This window comes from Cutaneotrichosporon cavernicola (assembly GCF_030864355.1).
Source record: "Cutaneotrichosporon cavernicola HIS019 DNA, chromosome: 5".
Lineage (NCBI taxonomy): Eukaryota > Fungi > Basidiomycota > Tremellomycetes > Trichosporonales > Trichosporonaceae > Cutaneotrichosporon > Cutaneotrichosporon cavernicola.
In genome coordinates, this window is record NC_083397.1 from 905,107 (window position 1) to 925,890 (window position 20,784).

General features: G+C 58.3%; 9 protein-coding genes across 9 annotated transcripts; 2 read left to right on the forward strand and 7 right to left on the reverse strand.

The window, feature by feature from the left end:
- Positions 1–821: 821 nt before the first annotated feature.
- On the reverse strand, positions 822–1,175 carry CcaverHIS019_0503680 (uncharacterized protein; the record flags this gene model as incomplete). The annotated part of the gene is made up of 1 exon (XM_060601519.1): positions 822–1,175. The coding sequence occupies one exon, from the start codon at positions 1,173–1,175 to the stop codon at positions 822–824; it is 354 nt and encodes a 117-aa protein (XP_060458005.1).
- Positions 1,176–2,112: 937 nt separating this feature from the next.
- On the forward strand, positions 2,113–3,285 carry CcaverHIS019_0503690 (uncharacterized protein; the record flags this gene model as incomplete). Its single annotated transcript, XM_060601520.1, has 4 exons — positions 2,113–2,354; positions 2,388–2,578; positions 2,618–2,781; positions 3,031–3,285. 4 exons carry the CDS (start codon positions 2,113–2,115, stop codon positions 3,283–3,285), a joined length of 852 nt encoding a protein of 283 aa, XP_060458006.1.
- Positions 3,286–3,578: 293 nt separating this feature from the next.
- On the reverse strand, positions 3,579–5,062 carry POM33 (uncharacterized protein; the record flags this gene model as incomplete). Its single annotated transcript, XM_060601521.1, has 4 exons — positions 3,579–4,092; positions 4,149–4,253; positions 4,618–4,807; positions 4,996–5,062. The coding sequence occupies 4 exons, from the start codon at positions 5,060–5,062 to the stop codon at positions 3,579–3,581; spliced, it is 876 nt and encodes a 291-aa protein (XP_060458007.1).
- Positions 5,063–5,865: 803 nt separating this feature from the next.
- CcaverHIS019_0503710 (uncharacterized protein) lies at positions 5,866–6,512 on the reverse strand (the record flags this gene model as incomplete). Its single annotated transcript, XM_060601523.1, has 4 exons — positions 5,866–5,969; positions 6,068–6,075; positions 6,115–6,173; positions 6,342–6,512. The coding sequence occupies 4 exons, from the start codon at positions 6,510–6,512 to the stop codon at positions 5,866–5,868; spliced, it is 342 nt and encodes a 113-aa protein (XP_060458008.1).
- Positions 6,513–6,839: 327 nt separating this feature from the next.
- Positions 6,840–8,227, forward strand: CcaverHIS019_0503720 (uncharacterized protein; the record flags this gene model as incomplete). Its single annotated transcript, XM_060601524.1, has 3 exons — positions 6,840–6,921; positions 6,954–7,030; positions 7,061–8,227. 3 exons carry the CDS (start codon positions 6,840–6,842, stop codon positions 8,225–8,227), a joined length of 1,326 nt encoding a protein of 441 aa, XP_060458009.1.
- Positions 8,228–8,334: 107 nt separating this feature from the next.
- Positions 8,335–12,065, reverse strand: CcaverHIS019_0503730 (uncharacterized protein; the record flags this gene model as incomplete). The annotated part of the gene is made up of 9 exons (XM_060601525.1): positions 8,335–8,411; positions 8,471–8,525; positions 8,559–10,899; positions 10,938–10,959; positions 10,998–11,011; positions 11,055–11,155; positions 11,195–11,711; positions 11,753–11,811; positions 11,859–12,065. The coding sequence occupies 9 exons, from the start codon at positions 12,063–12,065 to the stop codon at positions 8,335–8,337; spliced, it is 3,393 nt and encodes a 1,130-aa protein (XP_060458010.1).
- A 1,404-nt stretch (positions 12,066–13,469) lies between these two features.
- Positions 13,470–15,434, reverse strand: CcaverHIS019_0503740 (uncharacterized protein; the record flags this gene model as incomplete). Its single annotated transcript, XM_060601526.1, has 1 exon — positions 13,470–15,434. One exon carries the CDS (start codon positions 15,432–15,434, stop codon positions 13,470–13,472), a length of 1,965 nt encoding a protein of 654 aa, XP_060458011.1.
- Positions 15,435–16,454: 1,020 nt separating this feature from the next.
- On the reverse strand, positions 16,455–17,886 carry PUB1 (uncharacterized protein; the record flags this gene model as incomplete). Its single annotated transcript, XM_060601527.1, has 4 exons — positions 16,455–16,528; positions 16,600–16,789; positions 16,833–17,280; positions 17,402–17,886. 4 exons carry the CDS (start codon positions 17,884–17,886, stop codon positions 16,455–16,457), a joined length of 1,197 nt encoding a protein of 398 aa, XP_060458012.1.
- Positions 17,887–18,599: 713 nt separating this feature from the next.
- Positions 18,600–20,748, reverse strand: UGP1 (uncharacterized protein; the record flags this gene model as incomplete). The annotated part of the gene is made up of 5 exons (XM_060601528.1): positions 18,600–18,806; positions 18,860–19,925; positions 20,175–20,251; positions 20,482–20,577; positions 20,692–20,748. The coding sequence occupies 5 exons, from the start codon at positions 20,746–20,748 to the stop codon at positions 18,600–18,602; spliced, it is 1,503 nt and encodes a 500-aa protein (XP_060458013.1).
- Between the last annotated feature and the right edge of the window lie 36 nt (positions 20,749–20,784).

The following is a 20,784-nucleotide window of genomic DNA, read 5'->3' on the forward strand; positions in this document are numbered from 1 at the left end:
CCGTTCCCGCAGATAGTCTCGACGGCGTGTTTCCACGCGAGCAGACGATTGCAACGTTCTGTGATGTCAAGGTACATACGGCGTTGACGAATGAGCGGGCTGTATGGGATCAATGCCGCAGTTACTAGCCGTGATGCGCAGCATGTTCCTAGTCTAGACTATCTTCCCACAATTCCCGCAACTAAGGTTGCCTCCGCGACAAGGTTGACCCCACAGCCCACAGATAGCTGCCCTCTACTATTCCCGTCATTCGTCGTGCTCCGCATTGTCCGGATGTGACGATCACATGAGGTAAACATCCATTGAATCCGGAAGCCTATGGTTGCAAAGGGGGTGTGGCAGATTACCACGGCGCAACGCCATAGTCTTTGAGGAGGATGCTATGCAGCGCCTCGCCAGCCTCGCCTCGTACAATCGCTCGTACAATCGGGTCATACACACGTGCCGCCCCGTCTTCGAGATCGAGGGGACACGTGAACCCCATCAAGGCTGCAGCGCGTTTATCCTCTCACGGCCGCTCGTCCGTCACCCACCCGGTATCAACCGCCGTGACGAGGATGCCACACTGGGCAAGTTCCTCACCCACGGTTCGAGTGAGCATGTTAATGCCTGCCTTGGCCATGTTGGTGTGTACGTGGCCTGGGCTTTTGAAGTGGGCGAACTGGCCCTCTGCCGCCGACACATTGACGACGTAAGCGAACCGACGGGTGTTGGGGGAGGTGGGTGGTGGGTTGGATGCCGATGCCGCTCCTAGTGCTGGCCGCAAATAATTGAGCAATAGCAACGGGGCGATGGAATTGCACAGCTGGACCTCGAGCACCTCAGCGGCCGGGATAGAACCAATTGTGTTCGACCATGTATTCGAGCGAGATGTGCTCGCCCTCGACCAGAGGACCGTATGCGTTGGCACTGCTCCGGATAGTCTGGGCGGCGTTGTTGACGAGTACATCGAGGACTGGGAACATTGATGCGAGAGAGAGGACCTGCCGCGGGTCACGGAAGTCTATGCTGACGATGGTGAGGCGGGCAAGCCAGTCGGCTTTTGGAGAGTCCATTCCCGCCTGGCCTTGACCCATGTCATCGTCCGTAGCCTGAACATCGGCGCGTGCGAAGGCGACGAAGCGCCGCGCCGCATCGCTCGGAAACCGCGTGGTAATAGTGACTGTGTGCGCCATCGCGCAACAACCGAAGAGCGACATACATGCCGATCTTAGCTCGGCCGCCCGTCACCTGTGCCACGCGGCCATTCATATCTGCCCTAGCAGAGCGTTTGGCAATATTATGCGCGGCGCATGGCGGACACAACTGGCCATAGAACGCATGTACGACCGTGTACTTGTGTTTGCAGACGTAGCACTTGATCGAAGAGTATAACCTCCCTCCCACGCCAGTGAGGCCGGCCGTCTGGTCATCGTGTCGCTGGTCCGTGACAGTCGACGAGACGGTGGCGCGGTCGGCCGCGATCCGGTCCGGTTTGGATACGTCGTGCAGGCGGGGAACGACGTCGTCGCCTGATGAAAGGAGTTTCGGCGCGGGTTAGGCGTTCTCCCTTCGCCCTGATATTCGGATTGGGATTAGGCTTGGACTTGGGCCGGGAGTTTGACTTGTGGGCGGCCTGCTTCGCCTTTCGGCTTTTGGACCCTCCACCACCCGTGTTGGGTGCCCATGTAGTCGTCGAAGAGATTGACGTCCGGGATATCGGACGCTGGATGCTAGTATTCTGCTGACATTGGGCTTGGGAGATGTTAGGATGAACGAGGTGGCGGCTTGACGTTTAAACTGTATGTCTGGTAGCTCGGGCCAAAACCAACCCCTTCCTTCACGTCGAGTCGGGTTCGACTCGCCTCTCCACGTCACACATCAGCCACCAGTATAGCTTAGAGAGTGCTGTGTACAATCTCTGCAAGATCAGGCTGTCTTCACATAACCATGGGCACATTCAAGAATACCCGTTGAATGGAACATTGGAACCCAACAACCACGTGAAGCGCACGTGACCATCCGTGAATGGAATTGTTGACTCTTACCGCGGAGAGCGTGGTAGCAAGCGCCGGCCGACAACTATAGAACACAAGGAACCGGGATTCACCTTGCTCACTCTCGCCATCCACCATGCCACTCACACCCGTCTCTCAGCCGCCTCACGCAATTAGCCAGGCCGAACATGACCAGCTCACGTCCTCGACGCCCGCGAGCTTTGACGACATCCCACCCGTCCTTCGATGGGAGGGCGACGCTGAAGTGAGCCTCGCGGTGCCGAGCTGGACTGCGTGGGACACGGCCAACGGCGACACCGGAGAGGGAGCACATGGCGTATCCCACCGCGTCCCGGGACGGATGTACGTCACTGAGCAGTGAGTGTGTTTGGGGTAATGGAGCTGATATAGAAACGTTGCATTCATTCCGACGGAGCAGCAGGGATTCGCCCTCCCCTTCCCCAGCCTCACTCTACATGCACTCACTCCTGCTGGACTGCAACCCGCCCATATTTATTGCCAGATCGACGAGGGTGATACAAATGACGAGGATGAGTACTCTGCGCTGGCTGAGATGCGGGTCTTTGTCGCCAATGACCAATGTACGTCGCTGCCAAACTAGCAGAAATGGCTGACTTTAGTGACACCTCTGTTTGAGGCGCTGTCGGCTTGTTCTGCGCTGCATGCCAGTCGACTCCCGACCGGCGAAACTTCCAGCTTCCTTGGTTTCGCGGACGACGAGGACGAGGACGAGGACTGGGAGGACGACCAGTTCGATGACGCCGACGAACCGGCGGGCGGAAGGGTGAGGAGCGACTTTCATTCGGGAGGCGGGCCAGACGCGCGTTTCCAGCCATACTGAGCGAGCGTATGAGTGTGCGCGCGCGAGAGACGGCATGGTCCAGCGGCGCGAGCGACACGTGAAGCAGAGTGATGAGGTGACGCCTGCAATGTGGGCAATGCCGAAGGATGCCGATGCGTGCCGAAGGACGCGGGATGCGGTGACATGTCGAGGGGAACCAAGCCTTTAGATCGGACATAGGCTAATGCATAGCTGGATACAAACAAGAACGGGGCACCAAAGACGAGCGCAAAGCTGAAAAAGACGAGAGACGAGGCAGGAGCTGGCGACGCGGAGAATGACGATCCCATCTCCCAGTTCCTGGCAAAGGTCGACTGGACTGGCGTGGAGTCCGACGGGACGTGGGTCGACGTGCCCGGCAGCTCGCTCCAGAGCCAACTTGACGTGGCCAACCAGCGCATCGCCGAGCTCGAGGCGAAGCTGCGCGAGGCCGGGCTGGGGCCATAGAATAACTGGGGGGTTGTGTGAGCATCAAGTGCGCATAGTCAGTAGTTTGTAAATTGCATGGACGCGTTTCCTGGAACATCATAGTCGCTGACATTACCTCCATTGCCCACGAACAGCCTCGTGGTCATCTCCAGGACGTCACCACCCCACAACTGCAGTATAGCCGGAAAAGGCTTCCGTCGCTGCCCCGCGCGACGCAGAACATTCATAGGCGCGCTGCGCCGACCATACATAACGTACGGCTATTCAGCTGTATGTGTATATTAGCTGCTTGACTGTCACCAGCCAGAGGCTCACGCGCGGCGCGTCGCGCCCGTGGTGCCGGGAGCAGGTGCTGCCGGTTCGGCGCCCGTCGCCGCACCAGTCGACGCACCCGCGGCTGGGCGAGTCGCGCCAGCGGCACGGGCACCTGGAGCAGCGGGTCGGGGGGCAGCTTGGGGCCCAGGAACGAGCTGGCCGCCGCCCCAAGTGCCTAGGACGCGCTTGACGGTGGCCCAAGCGTTCTTGATGGCAGGGGACTGGCCGTTTGTAAACTCGTCAATCTTGGCGCCAACGGTGTTGACGCTGTGGCGAGTGAACGGCGATGCGTGGTAGCGGAGGCGGATGAAGTGGGCGAGGAAGATGGGGGCGACAAACGACGAGCGCCAGGTGAGCGCGCCGACAAAGACGCGGAGGAGGATCACGAGCTCAGCATACGCGACAAAGTTCATGGCCTTGTCGTAGTTCTGCTTGACCCAATCCTGGAGTTGCTTTCCGAGGTTGTCGGCCCAGTTAGGGGGCGGGCTCTGCTGACCGGCCACAGCCTTGCTGCAGAGTCAGCGCACCCGTACTGTGATACCTCCAGTTCCTCGCAGTGCACTTACGGGGAGAACTTGGGGAGGATATTGGTACGGAAGAAAGTGGCGCAGTGGAACAGCGAGAAGGTCGCGAACGGGAGGATGGTGATGCCGATGGCCTTGGAGATGAGCCTGGGGTCAGCGCGTGCTCTGTGCTCTGACCGTGTGGGGAAGCTAAGGCCGCCAGCGAAGCTGGAGACTACCGCGTGTTGTGCTGGCAGCGGGCGTGGAAGATAGAGATATCGTAGGAGACAGCCACAATTGACACGGTTGCGTCATACGGTCCGTCAAAGTCAATGTGCTTGCGCGGCCCGGCAAATCGGCCCAGCGCAGACGCGTTCGCCATCCACGCATATCGACTGAATGCGTTGGCAACCACATTCCAGACATCCAGCGATTCACCCATACACGAATGTGATGCGCTCTTTTCCATCCCTGTGTGCGCCTCGCAGCTGCCGGGGGGGGGGCTGTTCGGCACATCCAAATCGCGACTCACCAGTAAAACGCCAACAGAGCATACTGGGCGTTCTCGTCAACAAACGCGCGACGAAGCCATGGCATGCCAGTGGGCTTGCCGAGCGACTTGAACACGACGATTGAGTAGCTCAGCAACGCGCCAATGTAGAGCAGGCGGTATGGGATGTTTGGGGTGCCGCGGAAAAGCAGCGTCTGGATGACGATGTAGACTGCCGTCAGCGGGTGTCAATCAAGAGGGGCGCGTGACCAAGGTCATTGAGGTCCAGATAGGCGTAGCCCAGTGACTAGCGAGTGGAGCAGCTACGACAACTGAGTTGGCTCCACGCGTCCAGCATCCAGCCCATCTGCACCCCTTGTTCCTATCATCCGCGTCCACAATGTTTGCGGCCGTACGCACCAGCATTTGTGAGCACGGTGAGGTGCCCAAATGCCCAGAGATAGTGGGGATCAAGGACGGAGGCCATCTTAAGATGTCAATGAGAGTATGTGGGTCTCGCGTGTGAGTTGTAGCTGGATGATACGATTTGCGAGATGGCAGGGAACGATAGGTTGGGTTGGGTGGGTGTCGCAGAGGTCGCGATGTGTATAGGATGAATATATGTGATGGATGGATTGAAAGAAGGAAGAGTGGAGTGAGTGCAGTTGGAAGTGGAAGTGTGGATGAGAGTATGCGAGTGGATTCAGTGTTGGTGGGGGAATCCCTTACAACCCGCAGTAACTACTAGTGACGTGCTGTTGAGTACCTTCCCTAATAGTAGTACGAGTAGTACCAGACCCAAAAAAGCCAGGATCCCCCCCCCCCCCCCCCCCCCGTCAAAAGTGACGTCGATGATCATCCCACTCAGCGTGTCAACATCTTTGCATCCGCTATTTTATTACCCAATTCCCCAACTGTCCAATTCCCCTTATTCCCATGGGCTATACCAACAAAGTAATCGAGCCTTGCTCTAATGCCTTGGTCTAATGCCTTGCTGCAATGAACGGTATGCGGATCAGGCGACCGCCAACCTTAATCCCCAGTTGTGAGGACAAGGCAACAAGGCCATATGACGCGCCCCCCACCATCCCCCAGCAGTCTGCCACGCTCTCCTTGTCGGCTTGTTTAGGCGGGCCGCCCGATTCGACGCCACGTAGGGTCTGTGCATCCACGCCTCAACGCGTCGTGGCACAGCGCGCCAGCGGGGCTCAGTCTAGGGCGGAACTATATGCATACAACCTGTCTCCAACGCATGCCCACAGCGCTCATCGGCTCTCATTATCTGCTGCTTTACTTCTTCTTCGTCGGTGTAGCTGATGGGCTCTCGACACCGCTGTTCATCAGGTCTGAGATGGCCGTCTCCAGATTGTCGATGCGCGACGCCATCTCGTCCACTGGGGTTAGCGAGCTTTGTTCGCAGAGCAGGCAGTCCGTCCCCCACACAGCGGGTACAGGTCTGCGAGGATACGCTCCAAGGGCGTCAGTTACTCACTCCTCGACCTGTTGTCAGTTGGAATCCGACTCTCAAGCTCAACTCACATCACCTGGTCGCTCATCTCGTCGAACCGACTCTCTAGCGTGTTGAGCAGCGTGTCGACCTAGTGTGAGCATGTCAGGGAACGTTTGTCCGTCGCATGGTGAGGTGCAGTGTACAATCTGTTCAACAATCACGACCTCATTCCGCCCTCAGCGCTTCCTTCTGCCACCTTCCCTCACGCCCCGCCTTTCAACTTCTACACACTAACACGTTGCCCAACTAGACTCACAAACCCGCACAGCTCGCCTGGCGACGCAACGTTCTTGGCCGTGATCGTACCCGCGCCCGTTGTCGTCGTCGTGACCTCGGCTTCTTTACCCACATCAGGCGAGCCAGGAGTCGACTGCACGAGCATGCTCTGGCGCTTGGAGCCTGGGGCGAGGGCGGCGGTGGATGACATTGTGGAGGAGGGTTGAGTGGCGGCGAAGGAGGGGGAGTGGAGCTCGGTACTCGGTACTGGCTGCACACGTTGATATCCGATACGTGTTCGGCTTGATACACGTCGCGACTAGAGTCTTCAAGTTGGACAAATGAATGAAGGGTTGAGGACGGAGTGATGGTGACAATGACAATGAATGACACGGACATGGACATGGACGTGTTTACGTCCGTTCCATCTTCTTTCACGCCTCCACCCGAATTTCTCACCCAGCCCAGCTTCCAACCTTCTCTCCATTCCACCCATCCAACCTCTATCAATAATCATAACTCGGCGCGGGAAACAGGCATGCGAGCCCTCCCCGCGCCCTTGATCTACTTGCAGGGCCTGCTTCGGCCCGCCCTGCTCCGCCCAGACCTCCGCGTACCCAGTGAGCCCTCCGTCCTCCGAACCTAACTCCAGGCATTGCGAATGTGGACTGGTCCGGCCTTGGCGCGGCTGGATACAACGCCGTCGTAGTAGACAAGGATAACTGTGTTGTGCGTCCCCCTCTTTCTGAGCTGATATAGACGAAACCACATTCGGATGCCCTCTTCCCGCCCTATACACAAGCATGGGCCAACTTGAAGGCTGCGTTCCCAGGTCGTGTGCTCATGGTCTCAAACTCGGCCGGATCGTCCAAGGACCGAGGGGGCATTGGCGCCGAGGCCCTCTCCATGTCTCTACACGTTCCTGTTCTCGCTCATCGGCAGCCTAAGCCCGCTTGTGCCGCCGACATCATTGCTTATTTTGCGGGCCGGCTCGGGCGTCCCATGTTGACGAGGGATAAGGTGCCGGAAATCCACCCCGAAGTGGAAGAGGAGGCGGCGGAGCGCGAACTCCTCCAAAAGTGGCGATGGAGCGTCGAGGAGGGCCCGCTCGCTGGTCGTCCTCTACTTGGTACACTTGAAGAACGTATGGTCGCCGCGCAGTACCGCGTGGCCCCTCCAGGATCAGAAGGTCCCGCCACCGATGCGGCGATGAAGACCCAGAGCAGGGCGGAGATGCAGAATCAGAGCCCCAAGGAGACCAAGCTAGAGACGGAGGAGCCTCTGCGTGTCCTCGTGGTTGGCGACCGGCAGTTCACGGACGTGCTCCTCGCCCGCCGCCTTGAGATGTATGGCGTCAAGGCGTCCGCCATCCTCACCACCGATCTTCCGCAGCCGGCCGACGTACGTCTCCTCCGCAAGTTGGAGAACTACCTCGCCCCAGGTGACACGGAGCAGGCGGCCCGCCTCGAGTCTTTCGTGCGCATCGACCCGCCTCCACCTCCAAGCCTCAGACCAACTGGGTTGGAACGACTCAATCCCATCGCACAGGCGCGCTCTGCATGGGCCGAATGGACTGCTGACACGCCCGAGGTGCAGCTTGACCCTCGGAGTGGGACATGGAAGCCCAAGCCCCTCTTTGTCGCCAGTGTGCGGGGCCTCAGCGCGGTGTTGCACGTCCTGGGCATTTATGCACGGAGAGGTGGAGCCTGGGCATGGGTCCACATCCGTCGGGGTGCTGAGAAGGGCTGGAACGCGACCAAGGCCAAGGCTGGGGAGATGCGCGCCGAGTACCACGCGAGGAAGGAGGCCGCCCGTATGGACGCTGAGGCCCGGGCTGACGCTGCGACAATCGCGTCCTCGGATGTCAAAGTTACCCCCAAGGCAGCCCTCGAAGGGGAGAATGCGAGGATACAACCTGCACAGTAGGAATGCAACTCTAGAAGCGTGTGTCTTCGTCATGCCAAGGTACAAAGGGTGCATATCGATACAGGCATCCACGGAACGGATACAGTTGGTTGCCGCGCGTCCGTCTGTCAAGAGTCAAACCCCTCCGGACCGAACCACGGCCTTGGGGCGGGCATGTTCGGTGGAACGCGGGGGAGCTTCAGATCTTCTAGCGTGAGCCTCGGATCCTGGACGGGACTTGTGGAATTGATGGAATTAAAGCACCTTCATGAACGGGGAAGAAGCTGCGGCGCTTCTTCCTCGGCTTGGGGTTGTCGTTCTGGGCGTCAGATGTTTCATCGACAACACTCACAGATGGCGGGTCCTGATACTCGCGTCTCTTGGCTGGGTTGCCAGTTGACGCAGGCCCAGGGACCGGATCTTGACACTCGCCCCGTTTGTCTGATGTCCGCGTCGATAGAGGTTCATCGCGTCTCACACGCGAACTCGACCCGACGTCGCGCTCGACTGAGAGTGTCGAGTTCGCATCGTGGTCATCATGGTCGTCCGAATAATTCCCCTCGTCCTGAGGAGAAGCCTCGTCGATGCTCATCTCGGACATTGGACGGCGAGATGACGGGCCAGTCATGGGCACTTGCTCAATCTCACCATTCAGCTGGCGTTGCTCTCGTGCCTTCATCGCAATGTTGTTGCTCCGTGCCTGTGGCCAGCCACGGCCCTGCCGAGCATCCGACTGCTGTGGCGAATCTGAAGATTCTCGCGTTGGAAGCTCCGAGGACGGCTGCGCCCGGCTTTCTGGCGCTGATGGCTCGGCTTCGGTCGGCTTCGCGTTTCTGTCGAATGGCCTTCGACTCCGGGCCCGCATGCCTGGATATTCTCCCTGCTCTGCGGATAACATCTGGGGACGCACGACAGGAGCTACTTCGTCGCTGCTGTCAGGTAAGGAGATCGCCTTCTGCGGCGACTTTCCGAGGTCGCGGTCGCTAAAGTCGGAGTCATCGCTGATAACGATCGGGTTGTCGGCTCTGGTCGGCTGTGGTGTCAGGTCCACTCGCCTGTTGGGAGGACGGCTGGGCCCTTCCACAGGGGTGGTGAAGTTCAACAGAAACGAGTCCGAGTCGGACGAATCAGCCACATCGATAACAGGATGAGAAGTTCGCCGATGCCGCGTCTGCAGAGGAGATGGTTTCAGTAGCGTCTCCATCTTGACGCCGTTGCGCGTGTTAGACATCCAGGACGGGTTCGGCTCGTCATCGTCGCCTGTCATGTCGATAGGATTCAAGGCTGTGCCGGCCTCACGACCCAACGCTTCATTCTCCTCATCCTCGTCATCCTCGCCCTCCTCGCCACCCGCCAGCCGAAGCTTGCCCTGCAAGGCACTCTGGCCGGATGGAGATGTCGAATTCTCACCCAATTCAGCCCCGGCCGCGCCTAGTTCGTTCAGCTCCTCGAGGTCGTCCAGCTCGTCCAGCTCGGCCAATTCGTCGTCCGAATTGTCCTCGCTGTCGGTCGAGCGTCCCGCCTCCTTCCTGCGTCGAGCTTTCTCGCGTTCCCTCCATTCGCGTTGCTTCTTCGACTGCACGAGCTCGCGGTTGCGCTCCACCAGCATAGCCTCGCGAGTTAAGCGCTCGAGCTCGACCTCGTCCTCGGAGGGTTCGCGGATCTTGCGCCCAGAACGAGTACCAGAAACGAACTGGTACTTCTTCCTCTCGCGTTCTTCGCGCTGCTCGTGCGTCTCAGTGGTGTACCGGCTCCACAAACCGACGCCCTTCTGCTTGCCCTCGTCCAGCTTACGCTTCGTCTCGGCACGCTGAGCCTTGGCGCGCTCGCGGGCTTTGGTCATGGATATTTGAGCTTCGCGCCTGGCCTCCTCCTTGTCCCACGCGCTGCGAGCTGCAATATCAAAGGCGAACTCGTTGCGCTCGGTCTCGGTGGCCCTGTCACGTGCCCGCCGGTGCTCTTTAGTGTCTGGTACGTCGCTCACAGCTGCGCGGAGTAAAGCCTGAGCTTTGGCGTTGGCAGCAGCAGCAGCAGCAACCTGATCCACGCGTTGAGGAACACGGGGTTTGGGGGAATAGGTGGGCAGCTCGACCAGCGAAATCTTCTGTGGCGGGTAGTAGTTGCGGGGGAGAAGGTGTCGGGGAGGATGTTCGCGGACATCGCCTTTACGATGCGCCGGCCACGGCAAGAGGAAGATCATGGCGTGTCGACTGCAGCGCTGACAGAGAAGGAACTCCCGCTGGTGCACCCACAATGACTTGGTCTTCACAGCACACGTGAGACAGCGACCGGCGTCGGCCGAATCTCCTGGAGTATCAGAGTCGGACTCGTCGGCCAGTGAGTCTGTATTCTCCTGTTCAAAGCGCTGGTGCCGGCGTCGGCAGTGGATGTTGAAAGACCAGTCGATCTTCTTGGCTTTCAGGGCCGCACGGCGCTTTGGCTGAAATCGACGCGTCGGCTCCTCGTTCTCCTCGTCGTCCGAAGCGGCCAACGACTCGGCGGTCGACGCTGTTGCCTTGCGGGTCTTGCGAGGTGTCGAAATCGGAGTGTCATCTCCTTCGTCGTCCGAGTCCGCAGGCCGCCGCGACACAACAACCTCGGATGCGGTACGCTTTGCCTCCTCGGCCAGTGTCCTCTTAGAAGGGTTTTCCTTGTAATATCCGTTTCCAGCCAGTTCACACGTCAGGCACATGCTTGTAGCGTCAGTATCATTTGTCAATCCAAGTCTCACCATTCTCTGTTGCCACGGCCGACTCCCAGTCAGTAATGTGCTGATTAGAAAGTGACGTACAATAATCGGGGCCGCTGGAGACGTTAGCACATGACATGCGTCCACGATGATACTCACTACCAGGTCGTCAATTCTTGTCCAATCCTAATGGGACGCAGGACCTTGAATGTCACGTAACCGTCCTTGCGGTACAGCTCAACGTTGTTCTCACAGTCATGCTAGGCGTTAACCTGGGAGAAGACCAAGGTACAACTCACATTTAAAAACCGGGCTGGTCCCAGAAAGAGCTGTAAGCAGTTCTTGAGTGCTGAGCGCAACACAGAGAAGTCGCGACGACCTGTCCGCTCGCTGCGGCGCTGTGGAGCAGACACTTTGCGGGTACGCTTGCGCGCACTGTCCTCGTCCTCGCCGGCATCGCTCGCCTGCTCCTCTTCCTCTGGCACATCATCATCAGACCTCCCGTCCCGGAAGCGGCCACGCTCCAGGTCGGCCTCCCAGGACTTGGGAAACTTGACGACGGAGCCCTGCAGCTCGTCGAGCATGACGCCTTCCTCGAGGTTTCTCGTCGCGTAGACGCCCAATTCGTCGTGCAGCGTGACATCTTTGTAGCGATCCGTCTTCCAGATCTCGACGCGCGATGTTGGGCTGTAGATCATCAAGTAGCGACGGAGATGCCTGGGGTCAGCACTCTTCTTTGGGAACGCCCACTTGATGAACCGGCCTTTGCGGACGTTGGTCGTCCGCGTCTCGAGATGATCTTTGATCGGTCCCCATCTGCTTGTCAGCGTCGGCTCCGGTACGCCGAGATTGCGCACGCTAAAAACTCGTTGGATGCCGCAACAACGTCTCCCTTGTCTCCCTTGTCAATGACGTGCTGTATTGGTCAGTCATGTACATGAAGGAAGGGTGGGCACGACTTACCCGTTGTAGGATGTCGAGAACCTGTTCATACACAATAACAGGTCCAACATAGCCAACAGTTTGCGGATGCAAGCCGATGCCTTTTGCGCTCCTCTCCGCGATTGTGTTCACGAGGATGTGGTTGAGGAGGTCGTCATCGCCGGATAGATCCTCGGCTGGCCCGGCATCAGGCTCCCCAACAGGGGGTTCATTGCCTAGACGCGCCATCGATCGGTGTCGGGTGCAGACGGGCGATCTGCGCGTTCACGGCACCGGGACGGGGTTGGTGTCGAGTGTTCTGTGTTAAGAATGGGATGTGAGACTCGAGGATGATGTCTGGTTGACGATATATATATATATGTAAAGTAAAGTAAATAAGTACGAGCAAGAGTAAGAGCAAGTTGAGATTGGATTGTCTGTTGTTGGTACAGTGCTTGAAAGGGAGAGACTAATACAATTCAGGGTAACCAACCACTCTTCACCCTGAATCAACCCTGTACCAAGACATCACCTCCACTCTCACCTTTTACTACAATCGTCTCTCAATCAAAACTCACAAATGATCTTTGGTCCATTCGACAACTCACATCATCTTCCTTTGTTTGCCGTCATCATCGCTACTCTGCTAACAATGGTTGAATCCTCAAACTGGCTCAATCACCATCACAATCCGCACCCAAAGCCGTGCCCGAAAGTCCGGGTCGACCCTGCCCCTCCCGGAATCTCGTGATCGAGCGTCGCGTGACTGTATTGACCATGGCTGGCTCCTTGTTTCATCCCACCTCTACATTTGCAACATGACTCTGACACCTCAAAATGAGGCCCAAGGACAGCTCAACGTTCGAGGGCACCGTCTCGAACAATGCGCTCAAGTGTGTTCAAGACCGCCGAGGTCATCGAAGGGTGTCGCCAGCATCGCACTGCATTTTTGACTGCATCCCGTTTCAAGAATGCGCGACAGTCTGAAGAGCACAATGCGAGGATGGTGGAAAGGTGTGTTAGTGGTGGGGAGTGGCCACAACGCGGCGATCAATTAGATCATTGTACGCCATGCGCCCTATACAAATTGTGTGAAGGCAGTTGGGGGGCACGGCTGACGTCTGCGGTTACCTCTCGCCCTCACCAGCCAATTCATCAATTGTTATCTGCACCTTGGCCTGTGAATTGTCCACATTCATACTCGTCCACTGACCACGCTGACGATTCGCCACATTGTTTGTCGCTCTGATGAAGGTCCGTGGACTTCGGCTCGCACTGCCTGGTAAGGGCCTCTAACCGGGAGTTTTGGCTCCCGCAACATGTACAATGTCAACACGTCGCTAAACCGCATGGATATGCTGAGGAAGGCAAACTAAGGCAAACTTACTCTACCAGGATACATTTTTGTTTCTGACCGCACATACTGTCAAAGCGGTCCTGTGATGCCAATTCGCTTCACCTCGAACTAAACGTCGCCATCAGACCATCAACTCTTACAGAACAAAAGGGCGTCACCACTTTGCCGCACTCCCAATGCTGCGAACACAATGCATAACATTCTGCGACCCAACTACATATCTTGCTCGTCCTCCACCCGACTAACATCTTGCTTGTCCTTCCAACATCTGACCTCGATGACGTCCTCCGACCCAGCTAAATCGTAGCTTGCGAGTTTTCTGCCGCTATCTCTTCGTCTAACTCTTTAATAGTATCGGCGAACACAGCCGGACCGTCCTGAAAGATGCTAGACAGCACGTCTTCGCTAATGACGACCACACCGGCAACCTGCGTCACTGACTCAACGTGAGGCGCGGTCGGCATGTCCTCGCCCTCCGGCGTGCTGTCGGGCCAGTCCCCCTCCTCAAGGTCCTCCAACATCTGCCGTTCAATCTCGGCCCGCTCCTCATCCATTTCCCACACGCCGTACCGGTCCTTCACCTCCCCCCATCCGGGCCAGCACGCGGCCTGCTCTGCCATCTCGGCCGTGATCCAGAACTTGGTGCCCGGGGCAGGGGTCAGCATGACGAGGATGTGTCGGGCGAGGTCTGAAACCTGAGTGTCTGTGGCTTCGCTGTCCTCGTCAAAGTCCTCAGATTCTTGCGAGTCGATTCCGACCTCCATGTGGGGCGAGTGAAATTGGTACATACCCTGGTCCAGCTCCGAGGGACCCTGTTCGAGGGTCGCTTCGTTGGCGCGCGCGTTCTGCGTTCTCGTTAGAGTTTCCGTAACAGTTAGGATGACGGACTCTGCCTGGCTTTCTGGAACGGGAGCATGCTCGTTGAGAGGCGCCGCGGGGCTCGGTACGTCCTGCTGACGAGAGGGGATAGGTGGGACGAATGTAGGCAGCGCTAGGTGCCAATACCGGGGCGCCTGTGGGGACTGGGGAGGCGTGAGAGCTTCGATAGGGCCTGGTGTAGGAGAGCGGTCTGCTGCAGGAGAGCGGCCTGGTGTAGGAGAGCGACCCGAAGGCGTTGGCTCGGAGTCAGACGTAAGCTCGGGTGTGGGAGCGTATTCGGGTGTCGGCGTATATTCAGAAGTAGGTGGGGCCTCGACTGTGCGTGCAGGCAGCGGGGTAGGTGCAGGTGACGTGGTGTGGGCGGGCGAAGGGGCTCGTGCCGGCGAAGTGGTGGATGAGAGTGGTGCAGGGGACTGGTAGTCGGATCCAGTACTGATAGCGCGCTGGGTATATTGGGTATACTCGGGTTGCTCAGGTTGCTCGGTGTGCTCGGTGTAGCCGGTGTCGTCGTTGTGCTGGGTGGGCGGCGTTGGCGCCACACTTCCGTGCGACAAGGCCAGGATGTTATGATGGGAGGTGAGAGACACCGCCTGCTGCATGTGACCCTCCTCCTGTTGCCTGTCCTCGACCCACTCGTCCCGCACGTCTGGAATTTCTGGCACCTCCAAACCGTTCGGGTCAACCTCTGCGCCTCCAGTTCCACCCCGCAAACTGCACTGCATGGACGCCACGGGTCGCTTGCGGCCGCGATTCCCTTTTATCCAGCTCTTTACCTTAGCCTTGACCTTGTCTCGACTGGAGTTTGCATCGCCAATGATAGTATTGGACTTGTTCGCCCTGTTTGAGTCGGCGAGGTCCAGTGCCTTTCGGCGCTTTGACGGGTTGTCGCGGACGGTTGGGGGGAGATGTTCAAGCTTGGACTGCAAACGGTCTTGAGCGTAAGGCGGGGTCTGGGTTTCAGAGTGGGACGAGGTGGGCTCGACAGGGGTGAGGAGGCCAGGAGCCTCAGCCTCAGATTGAGAGGAGAGGTTGTGGCCTTTCTGCCGCTTAGGCGTGGGGACACGGAGGGTAGGTGGGTCGCGATGTTTGGACTTTGCGTGTGCGGAGGAAGATGAGGGAGAAACGATGGTTGAAGTGGTGGCGCCTGCCGAAGGAGTGGAGATAGCGGTGGGTGTTGGAGAGATGCCTGTAGCCGCGACAGGAGTGGGTGTGGTGGAAGAAGGGACAGTGAATGGCATGGGCTTAGGCTTGGACTTGGGCTTCAGTTGAAGGCGAGGGGGATTGGGCCTGGGTCGAAGGATGGAGCGGATGTCACGTAATGGCGCGCGCTGAGCGTTCTTTGTGGCAGCCTGGTCGGCGTTGGTTGGCCTGTGTCGCTTCATGTCTGGTATGTTGGTGAGGTGAGAGGTGGGGTGAGTGGTGAGTGAGGTGGCTTGGAGCGGAATATATGACATGCCGCTTGATGGTGGAAGACTCTAGACGTTGGGGAGTGAAGTAACTGTGCGAGTTCTCGTTCTTGCTTCGGTGCGACGTTTTTTCGACGAGTTCTTTCGATGAGTGTTTCGTTCTTTCGCATCCCCTTCGATGGGTGCAGATGGGCTTGGCACGATCTGGCCTGATGATATGTGCGAGCGTTGACGGTGCGATCATGCGTCTAGCACCTATGGCGGCAGAGCTATTGAGGGGTCAATTGATTGGGTTGCGTGGGTTGAATGTGCCTCATGACCAGCGAACATGCCGATAGTAATTTGGAACCTTTACGATGTGTGATGACTCTGGCGGTGCCGCGCCGGACGTAATGAACAGCACGCGGGTGGGGCGACGTTGTGGCACGCATGTGAGCGTACCAAGTGAGTCTCGCGATGGAATCGCTCCATCAGGAGATGGAGTGTGAATGGAACGGCGCGATCAGTCTAGTCGCCCCGTAGCGCCCGCATCCCACCTCCTCGCATCCTCGCCGTGGCGCCTCCTTCACCGGGCGGAGGCCGTCTGCCTCAAGCCCGGCACCACAACGTTGGTTTGAGCACTGATGTGGTGAGGGATATGTCCTCGCGTTCGCAAATCGCACCGAACGGCTGGCGACGGTTGACCTGTGGTGTGAGAATCGCGTTCCGGCGCACTTCGCACGACCCCTCCAAGAGATTGAGTACAGCGACATTGTCAATATTTCCGCTCGCCCCTCCCAAACTTTCCATCCTAATCCCCATCCTAGTCCCCGTCCTCATCTCGCCTCCCCCTAACATCCCTCGTCCCCGCGTCGCTCCGCATACCCGCATACCCCGCATGTTAATCGTGACATGCATGCGGCTGTGCCGGTCTACCTTCTACGTGGTCAGATGTATGATGAGTGGATGATGATGCTCTGTAGATCGTGCCCCGTTCTGCCATATCGTCTTTGCGCTCTACGCTGAAGGGTGCCCGTTAGGAGGGGTCGGCTGCTGGGGTGGCGTCGGAACGACAGGAACACCCTCCTGGCCTGCTGTCAGCTAACCATTCAGAGCCTCAAGCTGAGGCTACGCCGCCGGTTCGTTCCCTTGGTCGACTCACCGTAGAACCCGCCCCAGCCCTGGACCTGGGGGAAGAATGGTGGCGCGGCGTGCGCGCTCGCAGCGTCCCACCCGTTGCCGTTGCCGTTGACCTCGGGGGCTCCGGTTCCGACGGGGTGTGAGCCAGGCTGCCCAGGAATACCGCCGTACCCTGGCCAGCCTGGGTACTGGATGTTGGTCTGGTGGTACATCTGTCGTCAGCCACATCCCTGCAACATCCCTGCCACAACTCACCATGAAACCCGGCGCTTCCGTCTGGCGGTCCTTGCCCCACGAGCACTTGATCGGGCGGCCGTGAACGAGGTGGTTCTGCAGCTGGGTGATGGCCATCGCAGCGTTCTGGTGCGAGTCAAGCTTGACGAACGCAAAGCCACGGTCCGCCTGCATGCGGATCTCGACAATGTACCCGTACGCCTGGAAGATGGGGAGGAGGTCGGCCTGCGTCGTGTACGGGATGAGGTTGCCGACGTAGACGGTTGTGTTGTACTCTGGCGTCTGGGAGACGACCTGCTCGAACGGCAGCTGGCCCGCAAAGCTGTTGCCCATGGGCGGCGCACCGCCCATGAGCGTGCGGCTTCCACCCGTCTGCGTCTTCTGGTTCGCCCAGTTGACACGGATTGCGCGCGAGCCGAGCCACTCGCCGTTCATCGTTGCGATCGCCTTCTCGGCATCGACCTTGTCCCTGGTTGTCAGCCTCGGCCTCAACAACACATCGGCCTACACGGGCCGTCCATCAGATGGGGCGGCGGCACGGCGCGTGTACACGTCACTCGTCCGCCCACACCGCCTTGCTGGCTACTCACCGGAACGACAGGAAGCCGTAGCCCCTGCTCTTGCCCGAGTTCATGTCCCACATGACGCGCGCCTCAGACATGGTCGGGAACTGGTGGAACGCCTTGCCGAGCACATCGTCGTTGACCTCGGGGCTCAGGTCGCCCACGAATACATGGAAGTGATGCTGCGTGTCCTCGCGGTTTCCCTGCCCCTGGTACGCCCAGTTGACACGGATCTCTGCGTCGAAGATCTTGCGGCCATTGAGCGTGCCCAGAGCTTGTTCGGCGCTGCGCATGTCCGTGTACTCGACAAAACCATAGTTGTACCCGCCATGCTGGAAGTTGCGGTCCTGGATAATCTTTGCCGATACGACGTCGCCGGCGACTTGGAAGATCTCGGCCAGCATCTGATCGGTCACACGGGGGCTAAGGTTGCCAATGTAGAGATGCGGCTTCTTTGGCGCCTCGGCTGCTTGGCCTGGGGTCACGCCATAGGGCGCAAAGGCGGTAGACATGGGAACGGGAATGGGAAACTAGGTCGTTTGGGTTGGTGGTGGGGATGGGTCCGTGGGTTTCTCAGTCGCTTGAGCTCGGTTGCGTTTTGGCTTTGCTGATGTTGGGAGGATAGTGTCGTTTAGAGTGGGTGGGTGATGGTTTGATTGCGTTGATAAGGCGAACACGAGAGCCCGAAACGGAGAGAGAAGAGTCGACGAGAAAGAAAACGAAAAGAGCCCGGGACGATGCGCGATGATCTAGAGATGAGATGAAGAGAGAGAGAGAGAGAGAGAGAGATAGAAAGAGAGAGAAAAGCAGACGAGACAAGAGGAGGCGGAGAATGAACGCGCTGACCTCTTGAGATTCCGAGAGGCTGACAACCGCATGGCGAGCGACCTTCCCCTCTCTAACCCTGGACATATTGGGTACCTGTTTTACAGGTGGATTTGATTTTGAGACGCGTCACCACCAACATTGCTGCCCACCTTGCCAATCCAACTCCCAAGTACTGCGCAGCATGCGCAGACCAGCTTGCGCTCGATTTACTATCTACACACCATTCAAGCCGCACCCGTCCCCAACCTCGCCCCTCCAAGTGTACGCCAAAGTACGCCAAGCCCATGCATTTGCACATGAAAACTCCGCGCTCAATGCCCTGGAATGTGACGCCTCAAACAGCGTTCGTGACTATTTATGGTTACCTATGCGAAAGCGCCTCCTATTAGTACGCCGTTTAGTGGTCGATGATGGAAAGGTTGCCCGTGATGAGCTTGTTCTCGAGGTCGGTGCCGTCGGGAATCATAATCTTGTTGCCCTCGGTCGCAACAATGATGCACGTGCCGGCCAGGCGGACGCGCTTGCCGAACCACACGTCGCCAGAGACCGTAAGGTGGTCAAGCTCAGTGATGCTGGGGATCGACTTGAACCGCTTCTCAAAGTTCTGCACGTCAGCTTGTGGGAATGGGACGTTCTGCGCGAAACACTGGGACTTACCGCAACCTTCTTGAACTGGTCACCGAGCTTAACGACAGGGGTGCCGCCGAACTCGCGCGACTTGTCCATAGTAAGGACACCGTGCTGGAGGTTGTACAGCCCCGACTTGATGAGGAGAAGGTCGGAGCACGACTTGACGGGCAGGAAACGCGAACGTGGGACGTTGATACCGATGGCCGAGTCGAAATGCTTGATAGCGGCACCAATGGCCGTCTCAAGCTGGATGACGGCCTCACCCTTGTCCGTAACCTTGTTGTTGACAATGATCTCGAGGTTGAGCTCGTCGTTGTCGACAACGCGCTTGATCGCCTTCAAAGAGCACCAGATGTTGTTGGTGTTGAAGATCTTGAACTTGCGCGTCGAGCAGAACTCGTCGAGATGGTCCTTGGGGACCTGGGCAACCTCGAGAAGACGGGGCTTGCCCTCGTAGTCGATGATGGTACCACCCTTGATGTCGGCCTTGGTCTTGTCGGTGACCTCCATGACGTACTCAGCCTGGGCGTCGATCATGGTCTGGAAGATGTTGAGGTCGACGATAGCGCCGAGGTTGTCAACGTTGGAGATGAAGATGTACTCCGTGCCGGCGGCAAGCAGCTGGTCGAGGAGACCAGAGTTGTTGAGGGCGTCGTAAATGTCACCGTGTCCAGGAGGGTACCAGTTGGCCTTGTCCGAGTTGGCGTCGGCGGGGCAGGGAAGGAGCGACTCCTTGTTGACACGAGGGTAGCGCGACTGGTTGAAGGTGAGGATGTTGATGTTGTGGTTCTGGTACTTCTGGATGATGCGAGCAGTGTCGTCGTCCGTGTTGAACGAGTTCATGAGGATGAAGGGGACGTTGACGTTGTACTTCTCGTTGAGGTGCTCGATCTGGCGGACCGAGAGGTCGAGGAAGGTCATGCCCTCGCGGACCTCGATGACCGACTTGGGGCCAACGCAGCCCATGGTGGTGCCGAGACCACCGTTAAGCTTGAGGACGGCAAGCTTGTTGAGGATGGAAGGGTCGACCTTGTCGAGGACCTTGTAGGGCCGAACCTGCTCGGGCTTGGGGGGCTGGATCTTCTCCCAGTCGCTGATGAGTCAGCTCGAGCTCCTCGCGAGAGACGGCGACGCGCTTGGGAGCACCTTGTCAAGCAGAACCATCGCCAATATGCCATTTAATAGCAATAGGTGCCTCACACGGTGCCAAGCGTCTCCAGCCGTCGCGGGTCGCGCGGGCGGTGCAACGCGTGTCGCTACCAACACGTGTGCAAGGCGTTGGCACATCTAGGCGGTGCCACTTATCGCCCCATGCACGCCCTCAAGACATGAATCCACTTACATCTTCTCGCCCTTGGCCTTGTCGGTGAGGTAGCGGTTGAAGAGGAGGAAGAACGACTCCATCTCGGCGTTGAACATCTGTCCTGTCAGCAACTTGTTCCCGAGAGATGCGCGAGCGGAGGCGTTGCTGCCACGACACGCCGACATTGAGTGTGTGTCGGCATATCCATTCCAGAGCCCACACACACCGCCAGTCATATGCAGAATGCCAGCCGCATCGGGCGCGTGACTACCCTCCCTCTGCGAAGCGAGGGCAGCCAGCACTCGTTGCACCAGGGTGCAACGCAGCTGGGAAGAGAAATACGCACCTTCTTCTTCGCGGGCTCAGTGACGCCATGGACCATGCGGTTAAGCTCGTTGCGCATGGCCTTGGCGGCCACACCAGTCGTCGCCGACTTGAAGTCCTGGTAGTCTTAGCATGACGTTCTCTCAAAGGTCGCGAGGTGCTCGACGTTTGGTGAGGTGGGGTGAATTGTGAGCACGTCCTATGACGTGTCAGGTTGGTTGGAGGTACTTACGATGGACGAGTGGCCGCGCTGGCGCTGAGCCGACTGCTGAGCGGTGAGGGTTGCCATTGTAAAGAAAGTTTTGTATAAGGAGGAAAGAGGAGA